The 14,369-nt window shown below is 44.1% G+C and overlaps 1 protein-coding gene across 1 annotated transcript in view; it reads right to left on the bottom strand.

The window, feature by feature from the left end:
- LOC115322695 overlaps positions 1 to 13,176 on the bottom strand; it is a 43,077-nt gene extending 29,901 nt beyond the window's left edge. The window contains exons 1-6 of the mRNA XM_040220715.1: positions 13,144 to 13,176; positions 10,156 to 10,285; positions 8,678 to 8,739; positions 8,485 to 8,562; positions 6,181 to 6,262; positions 1,125 to 1,186 (exon numbers count right to left, since the gene is read on the bottom strand). Coding sequence (XP_040076649.1) covers positions 1,125 to 1,186; positions 6,181 to 6,262; positions 8,485 to 8,562; positions 8,678 to 8,739; positions 10,156 to 10,285; positions 13,144 to 13,176 — 447 coding nt within the window. The remainder of the gene's footprint in view (positions 1 to 1,124; positions 1,187 to 6,180; positions 6,263 to 8,484; positions 8,563 to 8,677; positions 8,740 to 10,155; positions 10,286 to 13,143) is intronic.
- Positions 13,177 to 14,369: the final 1,193 nt, after the last annotated feature.

Here is a 14,369-nt window from a genome sequence, read left to right as displayed (position 1 = left end):
CCATACGCAGTCAGAGGGTGCGTGGATAGATACTGATAGCAGACGGGCGCCGTAGTTAGGGAAAATAAGTTATCGTCTACGTTTCTTTTGTTTGTTTTTTTTTTCAACTTTTTATTCAGGTAATTTGTTTTATGCGATGCTTTAGTTACCTTTGGGCACCTCTGCGGCATATGGTAGCGCGATACGTTCCTAAGCCAATTTAGGCGCTCACTGAAGATTTCCGTCGGATTCGTGGGCACGCAGTAGTTTAGAACACGGCGGCGCAGCCTTGCCAAGTTCGAGGCGTTTTATTCTTATGTTTGAAGGAACGATGTTACGTTTTGTCCTTCGACAAGGCGAAACGAGTAACTATAATTTTCCGTTTAAGAAACGCGGGTCATGCCGAGCCTTGAACTTCTTACTGTCGATCTGTACATGGCTTGCACTGACGTCACATTGCATAGGGGAAGCTGCTTTTGTAGCAATTTTAAGTGACGGGTTAATTTTCTATAATCTTCTGAAAAGCAAATAGCGACGTCTGGGCAAGTCTGGCCATTGGAGTGTTCTATGGATGACGTCATGTGCAATTGCCATGTAACGAATCTCAAAGGAAGAAGCCTGAACATGAGAAGCCACGCGCTCCGTCTCTTAGACTGTCAGTGAGTATACACTCTAAAAAAAGGGTGTACTGTTACACCCTTTGTCCCATATAATGCACTTGAGTTTGCCGTACAGCGCACTGGCGTCGATCTGACGGTACCACCTTTCACGAGAGGCTTGATAGCCGTGTGGTACACTTATTAAAATAGTTAATGTACGTGTTACGGACTAGGAAAAAATATAATCGGGGTTTTCTTGACCCTCCTGCAAAACCTTAGTGTTTTCTTTCAGTGGTGTTTGATAGGTACTTTAGCTATCTAATAAGTTATATCGCACCGTTATCAAGTCCCTCGTAAAATTGGGGGCCGTCTGTTTGACCCTAGGGCTCTTGTACGTCGAACTGAAGTTTTGGGGTGCATTATATAGGACAGAAGGGTGTAAGGTGATTCCCCCCCCCCCCCCTTTTTCTTTTAGAGTGTAGGTCTCTCATGTTTGAAACTCGTCACGGGCCACGAGGAATGTTTTGAACACACCGTAGCTCATACCTTTCCATTGACGACGATATTTCTGTCAACACATCCGTGGGGATGTCGCCATGGTACGTCATCTGTGTAAATATGTCTTGATTAGTCCGTGAGATCTCTTATCAAAAATAATAAGGGAGATGTTTATTTTAATTTATACACTTCTCTAATATTAACTTGACTAAATAAAATTAACTGGCCTAGCCGGTAGTGGTTCAACTTTAACGTAATACAAAAAAACGTAATACGCGGTGTCCTGTTCTCTACCTCTGCTTCGTCCACGTTTTGTTTGTTTGTGTTTGAGTGTGTGTCTGTGCATGCGTCTTCTACATAAACTTTAAAAGTTGTACCAACGGTATTTGCGTAAACAGTGCTGCACACAAAACATGTAACACCTGCGCCTTTTGTTGCGCGTTAAACATGGTCGTAAGCTCTCGCATGCGCGGACCAGTCAAACAGACGCTCGCAGTTCAACTGTTCATGAAGACTTGTCTTCACTTTTGCGTCTGTCCTCGTGTCTAGCGCAACCATTTTTCTTTTCTTTTTTTTTTTTTTTTTACAAATATATAAACTTTGACAACTATATTCTTTCACGGCACATAGACATCATCATATATTATGTTGTCTAACTCATTTAGCCTTAGCTGAGGTATTATAAAATACTTCATACGCATTGCAGGCCTTCTTTTACTTATACCATGACCTCCGAGATTCGTGGCGCGCAAAGCTCTCCTCCAGCCATTCCATTCGTCGGAAAGACTTACATGGTGAAAAATTACTGAGGGTTGTATCCACCGCGCAGTGAAGCTTGTTACAGGGTCGAAAGTCACCATAAGAATTGCTTGGCTATATATATCTGCCCGTATAGTAAAATTACACTTGATTGCCCGAATTATAGTCGTTGCGTTTTGATCACCCGATCACATATTACTTTTTTCAAGAAAGTGGTAGTTGAAATACGAGTTCAACTTTCTTTTGACCCGAGAAGATATAGTAGATTAAATGCATGCCTGATTGTTTTCAGACAAACTGCGCCTCCATTCATTTTGATCAAAAAGTAGTGGCGAGTCAAAGACAAGTGAGAATAAAGTTTCTGCCCCAAAAATACCATTTTATTTGTGAGACTCAGTAGCCGAAATCATACTCGTTATTCACATGCAGATCGCTATTCTGAATAGCAGATAAAGGGGTTCGGATTTTTTTTTTTTTTTTTTTTTTTTTGTCTCGTCATTTGTTTGGGGCTTCAAAATACATTGTTTCCAAATATTTTACTAGGGTGTATACATTCTACTCCCCGGAAATACAGTGACCTCGGCGGGGAACGGTTTGGCCCAGTTTGAAATGCTGGATGAGTGGGTTTTTTCCGCATTGAATTGGGAGTGGTGGGGGGCGCCACCTATTTCCATGGAAGTCACGGTTATCAGGCATTCGCGCCAGTGGGCGAAAAGCGCACCGACGGCCCTTCGGTCGATGCAAGCGTTTGCTCAACATCCGTCGTATCTGGTTCCTTGAACATTTTGAGAACAAAAATATGTTGTGTTTTTGTTGTTTTTTTTTTCGGCACGGCGAGACGTTTAAACCGCCACGGGAGAAATTGGCACCCTAGGCGCGCCATCTAATGCAAATGAGCGAATGAGCGGAGTTGGATGTCTTTCCCCTAGTAAAGTAGTTGTTTCTTTTGTGACGTTCATTTTTATCCATCGTTTTTGTCCTGTCGTTTTTAGCGTTTCTCTCAGGTGTTCTTGTGACGCCGCCTCGTTATGAATTGGACGGCTTCGGCCCTTTCACCGCAGTGGCACTTTGCACCACAATCTCCTTCATTGCTTACTAATGACCAGCGCCGGCTTGCTAGAAGGCGCGTCTTAGCAAAGGCGTGACGACAGAAAGCACCGCCACAGCCAGCGCACGAACTGAGCGGCAAGTTAATCGCGTCTCAACGAGCTCGCCCCCCTCAGTCTTCGCATATAACGGAAATAAGAGCGCGTACACACATTTAAAGGGTCCATGAAATAAATTTTTGGTTGGGATAAATAGATATTTTTAGATTAGAATCTTGCTAATCGCACATCGTTTAATGGGCCAAGAGAAAGAGGGTAGAAAGTCAAAAGCCTGTTTTTCGTTACGAAAATCCGAAAATATTGCGGATTATTCCGCGCCTCCTTTCCTTCGAAAGGTTTTTGCCTTTTCACTGTGATACATCCGTGGTACCCAAAGCACGTCAGTCTACCCCAGCTCACGAATCGGGCGCGGGCACTCTGTCACTCGGACGTATGCGCTCGTCAACAAACGATCCGTCGGTGAATATTTGAATTCGCGTTCGTGGCCAATGAGTGCCAATGAGCGCACCATGGAACTTGTCATTCTCAAGTGATGATAAGAGCTTCCTTATCGTCTCTTGAGAATGAAAAGTTTCATGGTGCGCTTAAAAAGGACAGTGGATGCTTGGAGTCACCGTAGAGGTGCCCAAGCACGTCATGATTGCGTGATTTCTTATTTCGCTCTTGAGTTGAGGAGGAACGCTAAGGAGAAAGAAGTTAGAACATATTGAAAGACGTTTACAATTCTCTGTAATGCCGAATTAGAGCGCAGCTCTTGAGGACGACGAGGGGAGGGTACGGATGGGAAGGTCACATCTGACATCACAGGAGAAAAAGTTTCCCGCTAAATTTGGCGAGAAATTTCCCCGCTAAATTTAGCGAAAAATTCCCCGCTAAATTTGGCGGGAAAATTGTTCCCTAATTCAACGCGCGGTTGCGCTAGGTTGCATTATTCCCAGTAGGCATCGCGCGCAGTTACACCGACGGCGACGCCTACACCGCTCAACCCGTTAACGTGCGCCTAAAAGCTACGCTCTAAAATAAGTTTATGGAACCTAGAGCCACTAGCTGAGCTGCTCTTAGAGTATCGGCACTCTGTTCCCCGATATTGTTTTCGGCGCCGCCATCTTGATGCTTAGTAGACAGCAGACGCAACTGCCGATCGTCATTAATAAAAAATGCGACCTCCTGAGCATTAGATTCGGTGTTAGGAAGCTCATTCAATATTACTTTGCTCTGACGCGAACTGTTTAAACATTTGTGGTGGACGGAAAAGCGTTTCCTGTGATTTCAGATAAAACTTTAGATAACTGGCAACCATTATTTTTAAACGCCAAGATGGGTAAGTATAGTTACTTTGAACCGTAGCTTCTTTATTGGCTCTAATGGACCCTTTAACGTTTGAGATGCTGATGCCAGCTCAGCATCAGGACCGTCTTGGGAGCTGTAGAGAAGCTGAGCTATACGCTCCTTCTGGTGTGCAAACGCCGCGTTTGGAAGGACCGGAGTAGAGCTTTCCGCGCCAAGAGTCTCAGAGGCCATGTTTAACGCACATATACTTATACGGTAGTATTAATACAAGCTTTCTTATATATATGCTTATGCGCATACACGCATAAGTGTAAGTATGTGCATGCTTATATTTATGCGCATATAAGTATAAGAACGTGCATTCTTACACGCATATAAGAGTATACATCATTATACTTATACTGTAGTGTGTTACGCTTATTCACATCCCCAACCAGAAATGTGTCTCTCCGTCCATCTTTGTATCAGCGCATACCCCATGGCGGGCAGCACAAGCGGTTTGGTTACCATGGCAACTTGAATAAATCAATGCGCGCAAGCCCTTACCTCATAATTTTAAATCAATACACGCTTATCCCCCACTACGAATCAAACCCAGAACCTCCCGGTCCGCAGCCCCGGATGCGCTACTTCTGCGCCAGCTGCACGAATTTTTGGACCCGCACACGCTAAAGTCTTCTCCTACAGTCACCACATGTCGTTACTCCCCGCAGTTCATGCATGGTAATGTCGCGAAGGTGGGCGGTGTCGATTTAATAACCGACGTGTTCTTCACTATACCCGAAACGACACTTTATAATGTCTTCTTTGCTCCGTTTCACTCTGTAGACCAACACTTCGTATACAAACAAGCCCGCCTTTCTACGCCCCATGTGTGGGCACTGCGCATGCGCAGAAACCAGATTAGCGTTAGATTCAGCGCCTGCGCATGCGGAATATCGACAGCAGCGCCACCGCAGTGGCGGAACGACAGAGAGTGGAGCCGGTGTATATCCGAAAGCCGGGGACGGTATTTGATCTGATCAGGTTATCATTCGCAGTAAATGCACTGTGACCTGCACTTACTTTTTTTCTGTGGTTGATAGGATTATTGGGTACAAACGTTTAAAAGACGACGAACTCCCTGACTATGCACTCTTGACACTGTTTGATTGGCTCCATCGGTTCGTAGCGTGGGCTGCAGTCAGATTTAGTGCGAAAAGAAGTGTAAACAAAGTTTAAGCAACGTACCCTTTTCAAAATTCAGTCTGGCTACTTTGATCACTATCATCATCTCGATGTACGGCCCACGTGCCGAACGAATGGCGGCCCTCTTGAGGCGGGGGAAGGAGGTAGTTGTGAAGGTAGGGCCGAGCGGAGGGTTTCACATGAGGCTTCTACGTTCGAGACGTCTGTATACGAGGCGACACACAAGTTAGATACAACGGCTGCCTAAACGTTTCTGTCAGAGTCTGGTTCAAATCAGTCTCTTGGCACGAGTGTGGCTCTAAAGTCCTTTGATGACGGAAGTTTAATCAAAGGAGGGCCCATAGGTCGCCCCTTTGTACTGGTCAGCCCCTATGTTCACACTATCGAAACTAAAAAAAAAATCAATTACATTTTTTTTTAAGGTAATTGTACAGCCAATTTTCATCTACCATTGACGTGCGAAACTGACGGTGCATGGTGAAGTACAGTTTCATGACCGCGATTGGTATGTCAAAAGTGAAACTGCTGTTTGAGTCACCAGATGGCACTGAATTTCGAAAAGTGTCTATTGCTCCTTAGATAACACGTGCTATTCATTATAACTCTGTGAAGATCAACTGAATTATGTTTTTATTGGAAGAGGGGATGAAGATGCACTGCTTGTTGATAGACGCCATTTACTGCGGACATGGGAAGGTGTGCGGTGAGGTAAGGATGTCAATTTTCTAGATAAGAACACATTAAATTTATAACAAACTTACGAACTTCCGTGCATAATCCATTCCAACAGGCTCCAGTCCGCAACACTTTTTGCGTTTGAGTTGCAGTTGTAATCCAGTCCATCTAGAATTATATAATTTAGCGAATTATTTTAAATACGCTTAGTATACTATTATCAATAACAGACAAAAGGTCAAGGCGAAGAAGCCAAAAAAACGTAGTTTTATCAGTGATACCTGTGCTTTGAAGAACCCTCGTCGATATCGGGGATGAATAATAACCCTCACGTTGAGTCTACGTTCTATCGTGATTTCAAAACACTTGTACTTTTCCAGCTACGAAACAACCCTCAAAAATCGACAAAATAATAAAAAGTAAAAAAGGCTGTCACCGGCTGAGCTTAAACAACGACTACACTGCAAACTGTGCGCCACGCCAATGTACCTTACACGGCAGTATTGAAATACTGTGATGGGGCAACTCTTTACAATTCAAGGATGAAACAATAATTGTATAATGAAACGCTAAAACTTGTTTTATGCGTACCTGACTGTAACCCTGCTCGTAATATAACGCATTAAGAATCACGGAGAAAGAAACCAATCGACAGAAACTTGCAGGGTTTTTTGCTTGTTTTTGCACAGTTTACTTTTTTTTCTTTTTTACATACACCACTAAGTGAGGTTTTCTATCGATTGTTCAGTAAAATAAATTTTATATTCAGTTTTTACACTTATCACTGTACACACTCCGTCAACCAACATGCCTTGTGAGTGGACTGCAGACAATACTGTAATCATTTTTCCAAAGAAAACTCAACCCCCTCAGAAACCTCCAAATATATATCAAGTCGTGACCACAATATACTACTGTAGGCTGATGAGCTAGTCGGAGCGTGCGCGGTTATCACACTGGCGCCCATAGGTAGAAAAATCCAGTCTTCGTTTTTGTTATTGTTGTTTACTTTTTACTCAAGTAAGTTGTTGTCGAATTGTTGTTAACTTTGATGCAAAGCTTTTACCACATTTAGGCACCTCGGTGGTAAATCGCAGCACGACACGTTACCAAGACGGACAGATGTCAGAGTGTGACCACTGCTGCGTATCACCACACGATTATAAAGGTATACCCTTAGCTAGGGAACCTTTATTGTCGCTGGCGAAGTAGTTCGCTGTCCTCCGCACGTGGCATGTGCTTGTAACCCAAGAGTGCGGGCTGATTCACCGATTGCAAAGGAACCTATGTGAAAGGTACCTTTATCCTGACCGTGTTAATCGGGTATTAGTTTAAATGGCCGCGCAGCGATATTGGTTTGAATTGTTTCATAATATACGTAAGCTTGCTGGCACTAAATATAGTATGACACAAGAACACTCGGTCAACGGTCAACGGTCTACCGCCGCCCTTCCGACCGACGACCCTACGCGAATGGACCCACCCGAGGACGTCAGCACCTGCTGACCGAACACTAGTATTTTCATCAATCATCTCCTACCTCCGGTCCTCCGGGACTGGACGGTACTTCTGACACATCGTCATCGCTAAACCCTCTTTTCCCCTCCACCATGCCACATGAGGCCCAATAGGCCAGGATATGGTTCACATAATATACGTTTCAATCAATCAATCTCGGACGTTACGTCACTGACCGAGGAGCTTATTTGTTCCGGTGTAATTTCAAAAAAAAAAAAAAATTTTTTTCTTCGCAAAATTTGATGGCATAGTTACAGTCCTCGTAGTGCTGACATAGCCATGGGTATTAACCATGGTGACCTTCTCAAATTCGGTATGTAGATCGGACACGAGCACAGAGTGAGTACTCAATTTGGGCTTGTGACATTCAATGCCTCGAAAAGCATTCGGGTATTGACCCGTGTCCAATTGCTGCAGTGGAAATAAACCTATCCCTAACGATGCCTGAAGCTAAGCCCGTGCCCTGTGCTTTGCCAACCACCCCATGTGGCCACGATGAACGTTGGCGGCATACGTTCGGCACCAGGTCACGTGGCACCTTATTCTGGCTCCTAGTTGAGGGGGTGAGCGTGGCTATTTCTACTCCAGATTCATTCCTGGGGCTGCCACTGCTGAGAAAATTACCTAACGCGTCTTTCGTAAGTTATGGGCGTCAGAGAATAATTGCACGCGCTATGTATTGGAAGTAAAAAAATGTGTTGCACCGCCCCTTACAGTATATCGCGCCCTAGACAACCCGAGGTATTACTGCCTTTGCATATTATCACCTCTGGGTTAACGTCTCTCGCACATCGTTTGAAACACAAAGCTTAATTTTGAAAATATAATTTGAAATTTGAAAAGAAAAGTTAATAATGAACTAGTCAACTTACAACGCACAAAGTTCCATCGCTCACGTCCTTCGGCTTTCTGCCATAGCAGTACTCCTGGCAGTTAGTAGATACGAACAGCTAAAACGAATAAGTAAATATTTATATTTACCTAAAGTCTCTAAGACAAGCACTTAAAGAGAGCTGTTTATGGCAAGAATAAGAGTTGGAATAAAAATCAACGAGAGGTGTGTACCTTTCCTGTTGCTTTAACCTCCAGTGGAACGCATGGCGGATGCAGGGAGAATCCCAGCTCGGCTGCATGGCGGGAGAAACATGGAGACCGCACCGAAATGTTTGCTGATAATTATATTAAGTGAGGTCTAATACTTCGCAGTTACCTTATATTCAGATATATTCAAGAAAACTGGAGGGATCAGTGGCAGAAAGAAGAAAGGGTTCAACTTATAACGACATAAACATGAGATCACTTCGTGGATGCCGTCTCGTCTTCCAACCTCAGTTTCGTTTACTGGTAATCCTTCGACGCGCAAATAAATCAAAGCATCATTAACATAAGTCTTGGCAGTTATTTTTGACAGTTATACCTAAAAATAAACTTTCCAAAATCGCTACTACTAGTTCATGCGAAGTTCGGCTATTCGGGTCTACAAAAATTTACAAAGATGCTATTCATAATCACAATGAGCGAGGGAACGCAAAACTCGGTAACCTCCAAAATGGTTCCGACTCAGCCGTCACCTTTCGCTAAAAGAGTTGACATTAATCAAATTTTACGATAAAGTTACGATGTGAGAGAATCATGAGATCTATGGAAATAAGACAAAGCCCCTGGGCCGCTGAGTTTAGCGTCGAAGAAAATTATCAGGGACTCGTTTGTAGTCTCTCTCCTGTACTTTTTCTTGTGTTATTTGTACAGGCATTGTAAGTCACGTTGAAACGAACAAATTTAAGATAAAATTTAAAAACCCGCAAACTACGTTTGAGAACTTGCTTCGGAGCTCGGTAAAGGCGAACTATGCTTAAAGCATGTAACAGACCATGTCCCAAAGCAGAGTATATTAACAGATAATATAAAAAGCAGAACAAATGACAAATCATATAAGAAGCAGAGCATATACCACGTTATATACGGCGAGCAAGCGTTCCAAAATGCGTCTTTGGTGCATCGAAATGCAACGAAGGGCACGCAAATCTAAGAGCAACATAGATGACGCGTAGGGAACGCACGATAGCGAGGCAGCCAAGCACGTATCGTCATTGGTTGAGGTCGGGTGGAAACAAAAGCACATGGACGGTCTTGGCGGGAAAGAAAACGCGCGAGATGCGCAAAGAGCAGACGAACCCTGCACGCTGTTGAGACGTGATCGCCGGTCCCGCTGTAACAGGCCATTGCCATTGCATGGTTTGTACATCTTACCTATGAAGGTCCATCGGGCGAAAACACGAACGTGGATACTCGTAGGTCCGAGAACACACCGTTCCCGATGTACTCCTGCGCTCATGATTTAGTCTGATTAGAACTGTACTGCGCAGTCGATGACGACGTCAAACGGGCCTCAAAGTCAACGGGACAAACGAATGATTCAGGTGAAACTTTGTGTAGCACCTGCTCGCATCTCTTTGATTACCACCCCATCACCGATGTCACAGTGGACCTTAACGGATCACGAGCGACTGTGCGAATCCACTGGCGCTTTCTTTGGCACTCACAAGCAAGCTGTGGCTCCATCTGCAAGTCCACAACGTACTTGGTCGATTTCTCGTCCACAAGACATCTGAAATTGCACTCGCCGACGACAATAGTAACGACATTCTCTTCAGTCGTCTCGGTCACTGAACTCTGAGGTGGAGAAAAAAACACATTGTAATTGTATTTTTAATAGTATAATTATTTTATAGGTAAAAATTTATGCACGATAGTAGAAACAATTGCAATGTAGCACCTGAAGCTCTGGCTCGAAAAAAAGTAAAAGCAAGTAGGAAAAAAAATTGTAAGAGAACGACTTATTGAGAAACGTTCTCCTACACTCATTGAGGCGTACTCCTACAGTTGTGTTTTTCTTCGACTTGAAATTCCTTTATTTTTCCGCGCCACAGTCTAATGTGTTACATTTAACATTATGATTAGTCATCACCAGCTCGCCTGCACACTCACTGTTATTCCGTTAGTAGAAACAACCTATCGACAAAATAAAAAAAAAAAAGCAATAAGAGAACAAATCACCCAGATGGTGTGAAGAAAAAAATATATTCTCTTCTTTACGAGTTCATCAAGCCCGTTAGTGGCAGGGGCGGTCGGGAATGTTCGGAAGAAGGTGGAGGGGTTCAACCCCTTCTCCTTCCTGGTTCCGACGCCACTGATCGAGGATGATCATCGGGACCTGTAGTCAATCTCCCTATGATAGCCTTGTTTCCTGTAGCAGCTGCGTGCAACTTTGAGAGTTGTCAGCAGAAGAGAGTGCAGTATCACAGCTCCCACACATCACAGCTTGTACATCGATCACTCTCGGGTTGTGATGGCACTAAAGCGAAGTTAGCTGCGGTGCACTGAAATTGTAGCTAATTGAGCGCCCGGCGATCACTGACACAAAAAGAAACTCACCACACAAGGTAGACGACCCACAAAATTTTCATTGAATTTGCAGGAGCATGACAACGCAATCGGCCACTGAAAGGTACAATAGTTGTTCCTGAAGTAATTCGAGGATTGGGTAAAATTTTCATAAAGCACATATTCATCACCGGCGAAGAAGAAATTTGTGTTTATTTTTTGTATTCGTGGCGCGTTAAAAGGCATACACGCAAAATAAAAGTAGTCCCTATTATCATTCGCAATTGTTTATATATTTTTGACCAGCAACACCTCAATCGGAACAACAGGTTTTTGACACGGAGGGTTTACATTGTTTACGTCACGATATTTTCCCCGGAAGGGACCAAGGAAAGGGGGGGGGGGGGGGGGGGGGGGGGTGAGGGGAAGGGGGCCATTCGTGTTTCTATTGTTTCTGTTTTCTTGAAGGCTAACAACTACAAACAACAAGGCGTAGAAGGTGTTAGAACCATAAGGTTCATTACCTATTGTTTGCTAAAAGACACTTGAAAAGAAAAAAGACTATAGTCGGTTACAAGTCGGGAAAGTAGATGCTCCTCCCACAAGCGTGATGCGCCCCTTTTAAATCCATCCGCAGTCGAAAAAATAGTTCCCTGGAAATGCCCCTTGTTTCGCTTCAGTGAAAAGATAATGGCTACAGAGTGATGCCCCAACTGGTCTCCGACCCTCACTTTTTAAGAAAGCGACCTTTGTATCCATCGGAGAGCGAACCGAGCCTCTGAAAGTGGCCTTTGTATCTATTGAAGGGGGAACCGTAACCCCCAAAAGTCGTATTTGTTTCCATCGGAGGGGGAAAACTCTAATCTCCCTCTGGTGGCTTCCACAACGCTAAGTCAAAGTCGAAATATAAAACAAATATTTAGAGGAAGGCAAAACCCTCTCCCGCGTTGGCCACGACGTCGCGGAAACGATGGGACGCTGTTGGATGCGGAGGTGGCGGAGGTACATATTTACCTTTGAGGTACCTTTGAGTGGCATTTGCCGCTACTTTCTTGACCTGTAACCTTTTGTTTATATATATGGAAAAAAAAAAAAAAAAACACGTCATAAAGCGAATTTACAACGAAGAAAAAAAATGTTTACAGCTACATTTAAGGCGCGAAACGAATTTGTAGTTAGCGTGCGTGGGAGCCGCCGCTGGTCACGTGGTAGATCTGTGCGCCGCCGCAAAGTCACGCCACCACCGCACGTTTCTCGACGACGACGCCGCCGCCAGTGCCGCTACCGCCAGCGCCGCTCTCGCCGGACAAGTACACTCCTAAACGGGGCACAGGTCTACCACGTGGGGCTCGCGCTCTTTTGGGAGCCTCCTTTGTACTATACAAGTTACTTATTGATCTTCGTTTTTTTGTTGCACTTCAAACGAAACGAACTTTTAGAGCCCATGAGGAAGTTTCCGGAAGAGAGAGAGAGACTCGTTGTAGAGGGAAGTGGGGGGGTAGAGAGCCAATCGTGTACGCGCGCTGGGCGCACTTCTGAAAGAGCGGAAGCACCGCCTGATAAATAGCGGCCAGTCACGTGATAAATAGCGGCCACTTTTCCGCGGGCGCCAACTACAAATTCGTTTCGTGCCGAAAATATAGCTCTTAAAATAGTTCTTGTTCGCTGTAAACTTGTTTTATGACTTCCTTTTTGCATCCAGACTGTTAAAAAATGTTTTCTTTTTCCTCTGGATGTGTTCTTTAGAAAAACACTCCAGAAAAATCCATTTAGAGGACCTTTAGGACGACTGCTGGAGGAACCTGACATAAGACATTTAATAAACAATCGAAGGTCGGTATACATCCACAACGCCGACAACAGACAGTCGTGGATGAACTCTCCCAAGCAAGCTGCATTTATCGAGATACTTTTTAGCTTTATAGTGCTTCACTAATTTCCGGCCAGCAAGAATTTTTCTTCTGGAGTTGGCCGGGATTAACTCCAGCAAATTGTATTGGCCGTTCCATTAGAGAGAAAGAGAAAGCGAGATGTCCTCTCGTACCAGAGCGCAACGATTTCGCTCGAAACGTTGTCTGCTCCTCCGAAGGAACTAGAAACGGCTGAGTAGCACGTAGCAATGAAAGCTTTTCGGAAAACCGTTTTACCAACTTAATGGCTTGTTTCGCGTACCCTGTCATATTCAAGAACAAAATTGGCAGGACAGCATTGTATTGTCTTTGGCTGTGCCAATTATAATGAAAAACAAAACGTGGATTAAGCGCCGATATAGTGCGCGCTAGAGTGTGCGCGACCCAAACTGTCACACGAAATAAATGTGGATGCGGCATATTAACCTTGCAGCAGTTCCATGCCCACCGAAACCTTCAGCGCCGGTAAATAAAAAAAATTTCCGCCTACTCGCATCATTTTTTTTTTTAATTTTATTTTAACGGTTTGCGAGCAGTTTCTGCCGACGCTCATGCTGGCTACCGCAGAAATATGAGCGGAGCACAACTTTGGCCATGAGCAAAACAGTTGCGTGGCAACTAGGTCGATAATTCATTGGCTATATTTGTCTTTGGGGGCAATTAGCGGGTGACGCCCGGTGGGGAACAAAAATACGCGACCAACATTGAAGCGTGGGACATCTACGATCTACGATTGGATAATTTTAGAGTTTTTTTATGTCAATTTATCCGTTACGCGTCGATGTTCTGGAATAGTTTACAGAAAATATAGATGAGCACAGGCAGAAATCAAGTATTATAAAGTATGCACGGAAGCTGGTTGAGAACAGATATTGTAAAGCTGCCGCGTGGGGACGACTGGCACAAAATTACGATCACCAGGCTCCAAACACAGCAAAATGTTATTTTCACAACCCTTCTTCCCCACAACCGGAGAGAAGCATTAATCCTGAAGGTCGAATATACGAGGGAACCTCGAAAGAAAGCGGCTTCATCGAAGGTCAACAGACAGAACCCTGCAAGGACGCGGTTGTTGCCGCGGCTGAAAAGGGCACTCGAGTGCTTTTTGTAGAAGCATGTTTTTGAAGGCATATTACTTGTTGGACTTTAGCCAATAAAATTGACCAGCTCTAGATGGAAAGACGTCCATAAAAAAGGGGGGAGGGGGGGGCATTTATTGAGAAAATATTACGTTCATAAATTTTGATCAATTAAAATAGTTAATTGCGTGGAAATTTCAAGCGTTACTAATATTTACTTTTTAGGCGCGTTATGCATTATATTTTTTTACGAAAACGTCAAATCTTTAGGTGTAAGAAAGGTCATATAACAATTGTTGTTTAAAAACGCCGTCCGACGGCGCTCCTTGGCGTCTACTCCGAGATGCAGAAAGAGGGGCGTGTGACGATCTTTGCTTACATTTT

The sequence above is a fragment of the Ixodes scapularis genome, unplaced genomic scaffold, assembly GCF_016920785.2.
Source record: "Ixodes scapularis isolate PalLabHiFi unplaced genomic scaffold, ASM1692078v2 PGA_scaffold1__304_contigs__length_218370807, whole genome shotgun sequence".
Taxonomy (NCBI): Eukaryota; Metazoa; Arthropoda; class Arachnida; order Ixodida; family Ixodidae; genus Ixodes; species Ixodes scapularis.
The sequence above is the reverse complement of the archived record's forward strand: the minus strand, read 5'-3'. Positions and strand labels throughout refer to the sequence as shown.